Here is a 15197-nt window from a genome sequence, read left to right on the forward strand (position 1 = left end):
GCTCACGAGTTGATTTGTTCTGGCGAAAGGATTATGGCCTTGGCAGCGATGCATGGACTAATGGGTCATTGGGACATACTCGCAGCAGCGCATGAGTTCTTAGCACAGAGCTTTCTTGAGAACCCACCGAGTTGTCCTCTGATGATGCTGGAGGATCCAGTGCTGGAGGAGCACGTATGTTCTTTCCCACTGATTGGATGGCTGAACTGTTTTCGGATGATGACATTGATTTCATGCTGGAGGCTGTTGCTGCATATTTTGCATATTCAGTCCTGTCCTGAGAAGCCTTTCGGAACTTTGGCTACTAGCACGTTCCTGATTGCATTGTTTTTTTTTTTCAAGGGGTACTTTTGGCGTACAAACATTTTTTTCAAGCCCCAGGCCTATTGACTTGAATAAAAGTGGGCCTTGAATTGAAAAGTTTAGGACTTTTTAGTTTGGCCACTGTTAGGCCATCGCATCTGCTTTTGGAAATTACCTTAGCTCATTTTTATTGAACTCTGCTTTCATGTTATGCCCCTATTCTGGTCTTACCTTACCTTATTTTTGACCGTGCTCGGATCATTGAGGGGGTGTCATATAGCTACTTCTTTTCTATATACTGTGTTAAGTTAGCATGAGCTTATTAAGGGCCAGATGTAGAAGCCCTAATACCGGTCGGAAACGGCCGATTTTAGCCGTTTCCGACCGGTATTAGGGTTTTCAGATGTAGGGCATGCATTTACAGACTCGGTAAAATACCGATTCTGTAAATGCAGATGTAGCTGGCACATGTCAGAGTGCCACAGGGCATTAAGAATCGGTATTTTACCACCCAATCCAATTGGGTGGTGAAATACCGATTCCAGGTGTGCATGCACATCTGTGCATGCACACCTGTGCCATGTGACACACAGACATGCCCATAGGGCATGTATGTGTGCCACATGGCACACAAGCCTGTAATTGGGGTGCCAGAGGGTATCAAAGTGACACCCCCTGCACCCTTGCAAGAATAGGTAATTACCGAATCGGTAAATACCGATTCGGTATTCCACATTGATTCCTATGGGCTACAAGGCCCATAGGAATCAATGGGGGATACCGATTCAGTATTTACAGAATCGGTAAATACCGAATCTTACAGATTCGGTATTTACCGAATCAGAATACCTACATTTCCCCCCCCCCCCCCCCCCCCCCTCTAATTTACCACTTCTTAAATACCGAATCAGTATGATTCGGTATTTTAGAAGTGGTAAATTAGATTTACCTACATCGGGCCCCTTATGTTTAAACGCCATTTTTCCTTTTGCTTCATTCTGCACACGACACATAATTGTTATTTTAGCTTTCAACCTAGAAGAGCGTTGGATTTACTTGAGAATAATATGTTATTACTCTGATATCAGCTTTGCTTGGTACACTGTCTGCACAGTGAGTGCTTTATATTGCTTTGCTGAAAACACACGTAACGCACTTGATGGTGCTTTACATACAGAGAGCTGGTGGAAGATGATGTGATCCTCTGCCACTGAGATTTTGAGGTATGGGCCCGCCCTGCTAAAACCCAAAAGAGACCTTCATAGATATAATATACTATGCTAATTAGGGAGAGTGAGAAATAGGTGTTGTTAATTCCTATTCTTTTCAGCATCTTAGTATGCTGTCACCGTTCGCTTTCTATGGACTAGTGACTATGCTGATAACTTTGTTTCTTATAATATGTTTGCTTGTATTATATAAGATACTGCGTTTGAGAACCCTGCATTGGTAAATAAATATTTCAAATATGCACGTGTCCTCATTTACTCCACGTTCTGGTTTGAAATGATTATATAGCGAAAGAGTGTTCATGTGTTCCACGATACCTGAGGTATTCTAAGTTCATTTTCTGGTTTATCTAAACATTGGGAGTTTGTTATGACCAATGAGACACTGTAGCTAGCTCGGTAAGGGGATTTTGGGTACTGAGGTGAGTTTTGGGCCATCCTAATTCACTGAGGTTCCAAATCCCTATGCACAGTTCTGTAGGAGAAGGGAATTCACGCTACAAAGGGAGATAGATGCCCTAGATGTGCCACAGAAAAGGCAGGCGTTTTACATTTAGCTTGGGATTGTCCTCTGGTCAGGCAGTTCTGGGTGGAGGTGGTGGGCAGGATAGTTGCAGCTACAGGCATTCCAATGCAGCTTGAACCCTTGCATTGTCTACTTGCATTTGTCCGGAAGCCAAAGAATAGGAAACTCCTATACAAGCTCCTGCAGTTAATGCTAGTGCTTGCTAGGCGAAGAGTAGCTATAACCTGGATGGGGCAGAGGGGCCCAGAAGTGTCCATCTGGCTTAAAGATGTCCGAGAGTGGTCCTTAGCCGAAGAAACACACATGCAACTCACCGGAAGGAATGAGAAACTGCAAGAAGACCTAATGGTTTGGCGGGTGTTGTGTTCCTCAGGGTTGTTGGAGAGGGAGTCCTCCTCGCAGGATACGACTTATGGCACGGAGAGTGGGTTGGATGAGGAAAGTGGACCTCCCCTTGCCACGGAGTGAGGGGACTGACCCCGGTTATATGCGTGCTGGGACTCGATGTTATGCCCCATGTTTTCTCCTCACTGAAGAATGCTTCTGAATACTTATGTAACCCGATGGTATTCCCCCTCCCATGCAACCATCTGTGCTGGATGCCAATGATAACACCAATAATATGTCTATGTACGCTGTATTGATGCAGATTTGTTTTTTGTATTTGTATAATGCAAATTGAAAAATAAACATTTTTAAAAAACCATTTATGAGGAAAGTGACGATGCAGAGGCTTCCATTTATAATGTGTTTCTTAAAATTGGCTGGATTTTTGTTTCTATCACAGTTTTCGTGTGGTTACTTACCAAACAAACGTATTCGAAAACCCCTCAGGGGGTTAGTTTTACAAGATCTAGGGGCCTTTAAGGTCAGGACATGCCAGTTATTAAGAGCAAGCCTGTCCCCTTATTACTGTATGCTGATGAATCTGTGCTCCTCTCAAGAACCTCAAAATATTGTTGAACGCCTTCATAGATTTTATGGACCATTTGAACCTGGAAATTAATCTAACAAAAACTTTAGTTATGTCTTGTGGCCCAAAAAATCTTAAATCCCATTGCTTGTCCATCATGGGTAAACCTGTAGCAAGGACTCACAAGTTTCATTATCTGAGATTATGGGCTGATCCTTTAATTTACCCCAGGTATCTGGATAGCTGCGCTATATAAATGAAAGTTACTAATTTGAAATAACGCTAAGAAATCATTGCAGTGATCTCAGAGGTGGGTGCGGGCAAGCAGTGTTGTGTGGGTGCAGTATCATAGAGTGCCACAGGGTGTCCTTTGTGACCTCTTTTGGCCACATAAGGTACTTCACCCTGCAACATGGATAGGGAAAGGATGTGGCGCAGAGTGAGAGCTGCCGACTGGGGAGCTGGGGATCCCTGTTCAAGTCTTGTGTCGGCTCAAAATCTTGTGATTACATGCTGACCTTTTAATTTCCCTCGAGCTCCTGGATAGCTGCAGTATATAAACGAAAGATACTAATTTAAAATAACAATAAGACAATAGGAAATCAATTTAGCTATCTCGGAGTCTGGGCGGGCAAGCAATGTTGTACGAGGAGGATGGGGAAAATGGCAAAGGGAGATTAAATGAGGGCACTGCACTGCAAATCATGCTAAATCAACCAAATGAAAAACGAGCAGTGGCATCGGAGGGGTGGTGGGGGTCTATGAGCAGTTTTGTGGGAGGGGGAGGCATTTGGAGACCAAGGTATGACAAGCAAATGAAGTGGATCGAAGTTTTATTGCACAAGTAAACAGGAAACTTAACGAGCAAAGAGTCAGTCCACCCAAAAAAAGAGTTCTGTCAAAATCTAAATAACCTGAAGAGTAAGAACACATGTAACAGGACCAGTCCTAACAGGGGGTTGGTAAAATTCCAAAAGAAGGGCCTACTAAGTGTATTCCCCAATGAAAAGCTAGCATTTCTAAAGGACAACAAGATGAACCAATGAAAAAGATGGGCGTTTTTAGAAGCCCATATCCTAGATGCAGCATGTCTTGGAGACGGCGCATGCGCTTACTAAATGGGACCTAAAAATAAAGTATAGCTGCAGACCTTCCAAAACCGTGCTTAGTTTCTGTAAAACTCTGCAAAAATCTCATGTAGCCTCCAGACTCTATAGGTGAGCATTCCCTCCCACTGGAAAAATCTGAGGTCTGCATACAATCCCAGGCAGAGGTGCTGAGCTTCAGATAGCAGCTTCCACATTACAGAGAGTCACAGACAGCTCAGACAGGCAAAAAACAAAGAAACAATCTTTATTGTGGTTTGATAATCCAGGAGGGGGCATTCTGGTGAGCGTGCACTCTGGTGCCAAAACACAAAGAGAACAGAAAAATAAATATCCACAAAAACTTCTGCAAAAACAGTAACTTAAGTAAAGCACATTGTGTCACCTTCGTCAGGGACCGGGTTCTTGCTAGCAGCCCAGGGAGCAGTGAAGGTGCAGTATGTCTCTTTCTCCAGTGAAGTGAGGATGTGTATGCTGTTTCTGGGTCCTTGGCGGTAGCGTGGGAACCAGCTTAAGATACAGTGCTGATGATTCGATTCTGACAAAGCTGTTTTGTCTTATTGTCCATAGAAACATCAGAAAATGTACATGCGCCAGTCTTTAGTTAATGAGTTCATACCACAATGTACGAAACCCATCGACTGTCCAGTAGTAAGTGTAATACTCATGAAGGTTCATGTTCTTCTGGGCCTTGTTATGACCCAACTATTAAAGGTGGCATATGGTGGCGGATAATGGCACCCGTGTTTAAATGTGGCACACAATTATTGTTGGCTGATGTCACGGCACCTAAACATGACACATATGGAAGGCTGTAGAAATGTGACACGTATGCAGGAGTGTGCTTGGTTACGTGACAGTTAAATGAGGCACATATGCTTGTGCGTGGACATGGCATTTATGGCCTGGTCATAAATTACTTTTAATTGTGCAAATTACATTCATTGCCCACACATGCACTCATTCTAACACATAGCACATATACAAAATGTGACATTCAGGACTTGGTTATGTACCACTGCCTCAGCATGGCACATACGTAGAGCTGTGACACTAACGGCAATGCAGCCGTACTTAAACATGATCTTTATACAGAGAAATGCAAAGTACTAACCTTAATGACTGGTACTCACTCGTTAATGTATATCCCCAGATTTTGTAGGGATGCTGTGCTTGTAATGCAGGAGGGGACTGGGCATTTGTATACAGCTCAAAGTAATTTGGAAGGCCAGACACATGTGTGATTCCATACAAAGTACACCAAAGTGAATTAATCATTTTTTATCAATCCTAGTGACATAATGTGATCCACTTACTTTTTTCGTTGGAGTAATGGATTATTTCATATCTGCATGAAGGTCCTCACCATTATGCTAATAAAGGCCATGTTGTTGGTCAATGTCATAAGAACTAAATCGACATGCTCAATGATTGAGAAAAACTATGTAGAAAAATGCTCCACCGCTAATGTATGAGATTATCCACAGAGGGAGCAGGATGAGGGTCTGCTGGGGCCCAGCAGAATCATGCCACATCTTTGGCTTTTTCGAAACATTTAAATCATCTTTTGGATCAAGGAAACTGGAGGAGACACTGAAAAGGATCAATCCACATCTCTCCACAAGTTGATCATTAATCTCCCAAGATAGTTCAGTTCTTGAACATCCAAAAGTATGCATTCCACTCAGTGGCATCACTAGAGGGGTGCGGGGGGTGCAGACAGCACCGGGTGACACCATCACATGGGGTGACACCCAAGGTTGCGGAGTATGAGACGCAGAGGATGCGGTGCGTAGGTACGGTTGAGTGCAGAGGTATCTATCTGCGAGGTATTGCTTTCTATACTACCACAAAGTCGTAAAACAACAAAACATTCAGATGTTAAGATGCAGCAAAGACGAATCTATGTGCTGCGCATATTGATTTAATGTCGTGGCCGTGAGGTGGTCCATGTGCCTAGACTCGGCATGCCTTGATCTCGGCACTTGCGTGGCTGCTCCAACCACTGCCTGCCTGCAGCCCCTCAGCAACAGCGATTCCATGATGCACGTGAGCAATATTGATAAATAGAAAATGACAGAAATCTACCAGAGGTATAGAATTGAAATATCGCCCAGTTTGCAAATAAGGACAAGAAACGCAAGTTGTCGGCGGTCTTTCCGAATGCAGGGGTGAAATAATCATACATTTTCAATTCTTGGTTCTAATTTCCGTAACATGGTAGGTTATTGTTGCACAGTCCATTTTAAAGCTCAAGGCAGACATATAGCATAGAGAAAATTTGACAACAAAAAATAAAGCATTTATTTATCGGCCCAAAAGAAAATACTTTTAGATATATTTATTTTCGTATAGGGACCACGTTCAAAAAGATGAATGTCATCCCTAAAGAACACGGCTCACCGAGTTACCGCACTGGGTGACACCAACCCCAGTGACGCCGCTGATTCCACTTTGCGCAGGGTACCACAAAAGATTGTGCTTGAATAACTTGCAGTCTGGAAGCACATCATTGTCCCACTGTCTTGTATCTTTCTTTCTTGGGAGTAATATATCAGGCCCCTGAACATCTTCCCCAGCACATTCTGACCCAGTCACATGCATGACAGAGAACAGAATTTCCTTGCCTAGCACCCAAATTCACTGCCAGTCTGCATAACTGGGGAAAGGAGTTCCCGCCTTCTGGGTGGTTATAGTGAGATTTTCTGTATAGATCATAAACTTATTGTTGTATACTTAGGTTGTAGGCTTATAGGAAACTCCTTTATATGGCCTAGCCAACTATTTGAATTAATAACATAAATATGAAGTACACTGGGTACTGCAGGCAAGGGTCATGGGTGTTCAGCGGCCCCCATTGCACTTTAAAAGAGGGCCTATCAGCTTGTAGACTGTGGCACCATACCATTCTAGATCTGCATCATGACTTTGAAGATAGGAGCTTGAAGAAGCATCATTCTCCTGGGCCCAGTGCTGTAATAGCTGTAGTTAAGCATGGACCATTCTGAGTCATGCAAGGAGGGCCACCAGAACTCAAGCAGCCACAGTGACAAATGTCCTTTGGACCTACCATGTCGTGATAATTGGATGAAACGGAATTGAAGAGTCATATCCTGATCTCTAGACAGGGTGAACAATTTTCCGATCGGCCATCCTGAAAGCCCTGATGGCAGACATTGAGATGGGGCTAGAGATGACCTCAGCTCACTCTTTGGGAGACTGAAATCCAATAGGAGGGAGGTTCTGTGCCATAGGAAGACCAATACTTCCTAAGAAGTATTCATTCATTCAGCCAAGAAGGGGCAGGCTTGACTACTTAAGAGGCATAAAATAACCAGCCAATACCACATGGTTAAATAATACATGTAGGGCCAATCTCGGAAAATGAGAGCACGTTGTAGTTGTATTAATAACTGGTAGTAGCTGTAATGCATCTAACCAGACACCCACACCAGCAGGTCGAAGGCTTGATTCCTGGTAGGGTTGACACTCCCTTTCTGTTTTTCCAGGGCATTAATGTTCAAGTTGAGTAATTATAACTCCATCTTCTGACAACCCGATAAAGAGTTCATTTTGTGGAGCGTTGTATAGACAATTACTCTTCAAGCTGCAAACAAGTGTTATTACCTTTGTTGAAATAAGCATCCTTCCATTACACAGAATCAATCCTCGACTGGTAAGCGGGTATGATCTGTTTTAAAGTGAGAACCCTGAAGGGCTTTTGTAAGACGAAAGAGATTGTGAAACGGAGATTCTGCATAGTATATTAATTTTCCAGCTATTTGTTCACCACGTCGAAGTGCTAATTGAAGCTATGGTTGATCCAAAAGTCACTGCACCTCTAAAAGGAACTCTTTTTACCAGTTTTGGAGAGAAAAAGAAAGACTGTGGAAGAGGGAGCTTGACAAATCATTGATGGAACATAGGAGGCCTAAGCAGTTGTCGTTTTTGATGCAAATAACAAGGGTGTTCATCGTCCTATGACGACGCAAATTGCTACTGTTGAGCACTGCGTTTTGGAAAACCACCAAATTTACAATAAGCGTTGAATCTGCCTAATTTTAAAAAGACTCCAGCACTTGAGACGATTTAGGCATCCTAATTTGTGGAGGAAAAGAAAAAAATGTCATGAGAGAGAAGTCCACTACTGTGTCCTTGAACTCCTGACAGCAAGCCAGAGCAGTGAAGCCAGGTTTGTCATCGTACTTCAGGTCCCAAGGTCTTACATATAGCATCTGTATCGACATAGTCACATGCTTTGCAATTTAGCTGTCGGTGTTTTAGCCATCTGTCAGTCAATCTCCTGAAACATTCCTAATGTAAAACAGCGAGTTTGTGCCTGATACAGATTTTCCATTTTTGTCCATATCTTCAGTTTTCAACACTTCAGCACTAACCTGGTGTAGGTACAGGGATTCTTTTAGATAGCACTATTTCGTTACTGAAATCAATATATTCTGCTAGCACTAAACATGAGTCTATGCACACAACTTATCATCAGCAGGTGCTTGGAAATCATTGTTTACCTTTTTTTGCCAACAGTGTTGGAAAAACCATACCTCTGCCACTGGTGTATTACCACACTAAGCACATAAGAACACCAGACTGTAATAGAATAGTTAAACCCCTTCTGGACAGGGCCAGTAGTACAGGGCTCAAAACTACCTTAAATTTGATAATATGTCAATTAAATCCCTATCAAAATGACGTCCTCAAACACAAGAAAATGGATGGTGCTTATCTTCATGAAGTCCTCATTGTCAAGCTCATTCACTCAATCAACCGAGGAATCTTTATCAGTGTTCACAACCAACTGGGGAGTGGTGATGCTGAAGATCTTCAAGAGGCACAAGAAGGCCTATTAATCTAGAATGATGGAAGTGATCCTGTGGATCCTAAGAGCAAAGGAAGGAGTAGCAGGACAGGCAATAGGCTGAGTAGATGGGTGAACAGCACATATTTTAAAGAAAACCATAAGGAGGGTTTTGTAAAGGGGCCGCTGGAGGATGCTGAGGAAGAATCTGAAGGAATCTATATACTAGCATGATGAAGTTACAGGGAGCATCATTGGTGGATACGTATAGCCCATGTTGGGAGTGAGGTGATTAGGCAGCCCAGAAGAGACAAATGAGATGAAACAGTCTTCATCCCTGGGTCCTAAATGTGTTTGCTTAGATGAGGCAAAGAAGGCATCTAGAAAGCAGAGTGCAAGTACACAGTAGCCTTCTATGACAAACCCCAGTGTTGGAATGGATAGGCACCTCACGGGGAACCCTGGGATTGGCCATGTGACCGTCTCAGGTTATGCCTCTGTGTTAGGACTTCTTGCCTTCTGGCAATTGCCACCAGTGGTGTGGTCCATGAGAGATGCCCATCTTGTGTGTTCTAGATTTTGAACTCTACTAGGAAGTTCTTATTGGAAATCACAAATCACCCGGCCGGTGGAGATATGTAAAAAAAGGTTTTCGTATCTTCTGAATCTAATCAAGGAATTCCCCAAATTATCTAGCAATGGGGCTTTCAAAGAGTTCCATCCAAGGGCACAATCAGGTCTTGTCTATCCAAGTAAAAAAATCTAGGAGAAACATTTGGGGTGGATACGCTGCAAGCACTCCTGACACAATAAATAGGCATGAGTGAGACCCACAGAAATTGCGCGCAATCATATTTGACCCCCCCTTGAGGTGGAGAGCGAGGACTAAAGGTAAGGGAAGCTGACAGGCTTGTTGAATACTATTTCTCAGTGCACAGATAGCAGTATGTGCAAACACATGAGCATCCAGATAGTTTACTTCCTTCTGTGTGCAAAATGTAAGCTGTCCCCTAACAGAACGGATGTTCCTTAGTTCTGGTCAAGGGGCGCTAGGACATGACCATATGTGACTGCAAGGTCTGGTCATGCTCAGATGCTTCGAAAAGGCACTCATGCAGCGATGTAACATTTGGTGCTTTTACATATGCCAATGTGTAGACTTGGCATATAACCATGGACATAACATTCATTGACCAGTCATCTGTCAGTGTCTTATTTGTGACATGCACTAAGCACCAGCACTTGCACATACACCAACATGTGAAATTTAGGTCATAGTCCTTTCTAAATACAGATACATGGAGGAATCAGACTGCCAGGGCTTGGACACAGCGGTGCTTAAACATGCCACTCATTCAAACATGGGGCTAGCCATGCACCATCGGCATTGGCATAGTACATGTACAGGGATATGAGACATTACACCTTAAAGTGTACTGCCACTTAAACATATCCCATTTGCAGCCGGCTAGGATTGAAGGCCTCTTGGTGCACCACTGCCAACAGGAGGACAGCACACAGGGCGTGACATTCGGGCACTGCCGTTCTAAGCATTATGGGGTGCGTACCACCCCTGAATGCCCCCTGCTTCTGTAAGCCCATCCAATTAAATGAAATACCGATCACTTGTGAAAATACAACACTCTTTCTTTCCATGTTGATCACAAAACTGTCAGATGTATGTGCATCTAGTAACTGCTTAATGTAATGTATAGGACAAATGTGGTTAGATGAATGAAATATGTGCCTGTAAATTAAGTAGTTGTGTCCCATTGGTATTGGGATGGTATACATACAAACCGCACCCAGCAATCATTGTCCATGGTACACTGGATTGGCATTCGTACACACATTACCCATCTTTATTGGGTCCCTTTGCTATTGGTTAACCTTCCCAGGCATGAGAAACTAGCTGCAGTACACCAAGACCTTAGGCAGCAAATATTGCTTTATAATACAGCACAAAGCCAACTATGCACTACTGGCCATGGGGTGATACTAGAATGGCATGCAGATGTGGCATTGGAAGTTCTTATGATATTGGCAGGGCACGAATAGAGACTGAAGCTGTGCATTGAGAGTCCCTGCAATATGTTCAGTTCATTTAAACAAACTGCAGTGATGAGTGGCATTCCTTGTTACGGTTACATGCCATGCAGGCACACAAAGCAGCTCAATCAGCAGCTATAAACAGGAGATCTATTTATATTGGCATGGTAGGCACACTGGAGGGAACTGCAAATTAGGGTCCAATGATATGGGCATAGCATAGAGGCCCCAAATCTAGTGTCTGCTTCTTACTGACATGGCATACATACACAACAACAGCCTTAAATTGTGATCTCTTTGATACTGTTTTGGTATACATACAGACTAACTTATGAATCAGTGTACATTTGATTGGGACCTCTTATCTGAAGCGTATCATGCAGCAGTTAAGGACTGTCTTTAAAGCCAATAATATTGCTACTGGCTAAGACCCTGCAAAGGCAAGCCTCCAGGAGGCCCTTGCAGACTTTGATGACAACCCCCACTCTCCCAGCTAATTGATATCCCTATGACATTGGCTTGGCATGCATGTTGATAGCAACTGCAGAAGGCATTTTTGTATTTGGCATAGCATGCACACAGAAAGCAGCTATAGATTGAGAGGTGGGGGTTCTGTAATTTTACCCTTGTATACACACAGTCTATAAACCGTGATATCCAAATTCTACAGAGATCACATTGAAAAGGGGATATCTGCAAAATAAATAGAACCAGCTGAGAAAGCAAGAAACTGGATTATGTGCATGGAATACAAAAAGCATTGACAACCATGGAGGCACAGATATCTCCATAAACCCTGGCATGGGAAACCCAGCAACAAGTATGCAGGTTTGGATAGTTTCATGGCACCCAGTATTCAAGCAAAAGGAAGAGCCGTGGAATAATCGGCATGGCCGAGGGAACTCTGGGGAAATTAAATATAAGTTTGACACATAGCATCCAAACAAGAACTACAAAGCTGGGACATGTACTGCTACGTGGAGCCCAAGAACCAACAAGAACACAGGGACAATACCTTCATGGCACACATACCACACCAAGGATTTGAGACTGTGAAATATGTGTATTCAGGTGGACCCAACGAGAGACTGGGATATCTGCCTACTGCATTATATGAAATTCAACTAGAAACTGTGATGCTGGTTGTGCTGTGGGGCTCGCATTGCTCAGTCCAGAAAAGGGACTCTGAGATCTCTGTATTGCACATGGAACGCAACCAAGAACTGCGCCTCTGACATACCTGTGTGTGGCATTTAAAACAGAACCATGCATAAGCGTATTGAAATAGATGCACTGTACTTGCAATGCATCCAACACTGGATAGCTCCATACACAGAAAGAGACCCCCAAGCTGCGTTTAGCACTGGAATATATGTGCACTTGAAAGCCTTGGCCTATAAATCTGCTGCTTTAGGATATTAGCCTATCTTTGAGTAATGGAAGCTGAGACATAAGTGGGACCCCTGTAAATAGTCAACGTGGAATAATAGCATATGTACTGTTGGAAACCCCATTGACAAATTTCATCTGTGCTCTGTCCATACTGGGGCGCAACAGGCGAGCACTTTCACAACACCCTGCCCATGCCTTTCAAATACAGTGCCTGGACATGCTGTGCACCCAGGCAAGCTGTGTGCAGAATGTCATGATCAATGTCCCTGTAGATCTCTGCCTGTTAATACATGGTAGATCCATGGTCCCGGCCCATTGCCCCAGCACACTTTCCTTCGAGGATGACAGCGTCACATGATATACAGATAAAAACAACAGGTTGCCAAGTTAGGACAAGTCTCAAAGCACCAATATGGTCCAAATACCTCTCCAACGCACCGATACGGTCTGTATACACATCTCTCCTTTATCTTGCTGATATTGTCTGTTTAACTGTACAATGAAATGATCCATACACTTTGCTACAAGATACCAATATGGCCCATATTCTTTACACCACATGTATACAGCGTGAGCATCTCTTTGCTTGAACGCGCTAAAACGTTGCAGCGTATGTGCCTATTTCTCTGATACGTTGTTGAAGTCTATAGGTGAGCTCGAGAATACATACATCATCCTTAGATGTATCCTTCAATATGTGTTTCAGTGATTAAAGAAAGGAGGTATAATAATGTCTCCATATTCTTGCATTTTTAAAGGTCTTTTTTAGAGTTTGCAGTGATGGTAGCCTTGCAAGTGTGTTTTGCAGAGGGCAAGTGACCAAAATCCACAGATCCTTTGCTCTGACTTGCAATCAAACGGCTTCAATCAATTTTTCGAAGAGAAAAATGCTGATTAACTGCAGCAGAGACCCACTTTGGCCAAAAATCCAGGTGATAAGGCATTTGTGTGTTTCATCAGGGGACAGGCTTTGCAGTATACCATTCAAGCAGCATGTGAATTCAGGTGCTGAAGCATTGAACTATTTTTCACCCTCTTGCAGGATGAAGTACCTTCGTGCAAGAACAGCAGTGTTGAATTTTTAAAGCACCGTCCCCCGGAAATAGCTAATTTTGGAAATCTTGGAGGTTTCTGAAGATGCGATTAGCTGCAGTAAAGCACGGTCACTATGTGAAGCTCTGGAGGCGCTGAATATTAGAAGGCCAATGGCGATATCTCCCAAGGAGATGCTGTTCTTCCACTCCTTTGGTATGCTTGTTGAGGCAGCAGCTCACTTCCATGGTGCTGCTCTGCTGTGATGATACTGCGTTGGCTTGGCTTTGCGGCTCGGTGTGTTGTTCAAGATGTCCACACTCTTACGGCTTGAAGTGATGACATCAGCAACAAAGCTGGTGCAGTCTCTGCATACATCCTTAAGCATGCAGCCATGGGCATAGATGTGAGGGAACTCCTCTTCCACGCTCCGCCAAGAAGTGCCCCTCAGGGACCTGGAAGATAAGGAGACATAATATTAGATCTGAATGCTTTTTGTGTCAATGTCAACTAAGGAAGGAGAAAAAATGATTTACTTTCAAACCAAACAAGGGGCTGTGTTAGACCAGACTGTATCTTCAGGCCAAGTTTAGTGTAATGCTGATTAGCTCCTTTTTTCTGCGAAAGAGAATAAAAATTCATGGTCATCTCAAGGCGGCAAATGCACCTTTTGGTTCCGTGCCCCCTTCTGACCTTAGAGTAAGCACAACATTGTATAGGATCAATCTGTGGTGCATAGCTACGTTATTGGAAAATGTCATGTTTGTGAAACAGAGCTTCAGTTATGAGTGATAAAAAGATGTTCCCACCACGGGTATTCTGCTGCCGGTACGTACCGGCAGCAGAATACCCATGATGTTAGAGCGTACACCAACATAACATTAGAGGTGACCATTTACTCTGGACTTCCGTTGTTTGTTTTAAATCGCCTAATTGAAGCTCATATTCCACACAAATACAAGCATAACACGCAGGATGGGAGCAATCTCCAAGACGCTCATAGTTATCATAGTGTTCCCCTGATGAAGGTGTTCCCAGCGAAATGCATTGGGAGTTGTTGGATATTCTGTTGAAGTATTGAATTATGGAACATTGAAAAGATTTTCAAATACAAAGAACTGCATAACAGGACCGACTATCTCTTGTGCTTTTTATGTTTTTTATGTTTTTTCACATGTTTTCTTTCTTGTGTTTCGTTTGAAACCTTTATTGAAAAACTGTATGCACTAGATGATAGTTTGGTTTGTGATTCTCTTTGATTGAACATTTTCTTTTATTGACCTTGTTTTGATAGAAACATAAATGATGAAATTTATGGACTACATTGTCATATACATTTGGACTGTTGTATGACTAGGTTGAAAGATATTATTTGAATTGAGAAACAAGCAAAATAACTAGTTGCAGCACCATACACTATGCGTTATGACACATTTTTATTGCTAGGCGATTTTAATTTGCACTTTGACAATACCTCTAACGCCGCAGCCCAAGAGGTTCGTCAGGAGTTGTTAACCATGCAATTGGCATTGCAGTTGGTGCTACCTACACACCGGTTAGGACAGCAGCTGGATCCGATATTCTGCAATTGGGATGATATCAAGACGGATCCCCCGGTTCTGATGGTTTGGACTGACCACTTTCTGGTGCCTTTCCGTATTGAATACATCATGGGATGCAACCAGGGGAAAGGCACTGGTACTAATAAGAAACAGAGAAAATGGGCAAAATTTTCCCCAGAAAATTTTAGCGCTAACCTGACGCAGGGGGGTCCTCCCGAAGGGCTGGACACTACTATTGATGGTGCATTTGTGGCTCTGGATAATCGTATTCA

The 15197-nt window shown here is 43.1% G+C and overlaps 1 protein-coding gene across 1 annotated transcript in view; it reads right to left on the bottom strand.

Moving 5' to 3' along the window:
• Positions 1-4308: 4308 nt before the first annotated feature.
• SPIRE2 (spire type actin nucleation factor 2) overlaps positions 4309-15197 on the bottom strand; it is a 248938-nt gene continuing 238049 nt past the window's right edge. The window contains exon 15 of the mRNA XM_086945787.1: positions 4309-13818. Coding sequence (XP_086801913.1) covers positions 13602-13818 — 217 coding nt within the window. The 3' untranslated portion in view covers positions 4309-13601. The remainder of the gene's footprint in view (positions 13819-15197) is intronic.

This window comes from Lissotriton vulgaris, chromosome 12 (assembly GCF_964263255.1).
Source record: "Lissotriton vulgaris chromosome 12, aLisVul1.2, whole genome shotgun sequence".
Lineage (NCBI taxonomy): Eukaryota > Metazoa > Chordata > Amphibia > Caudata > Salamandridae > Lissotriton > Lissotriton vulgaris.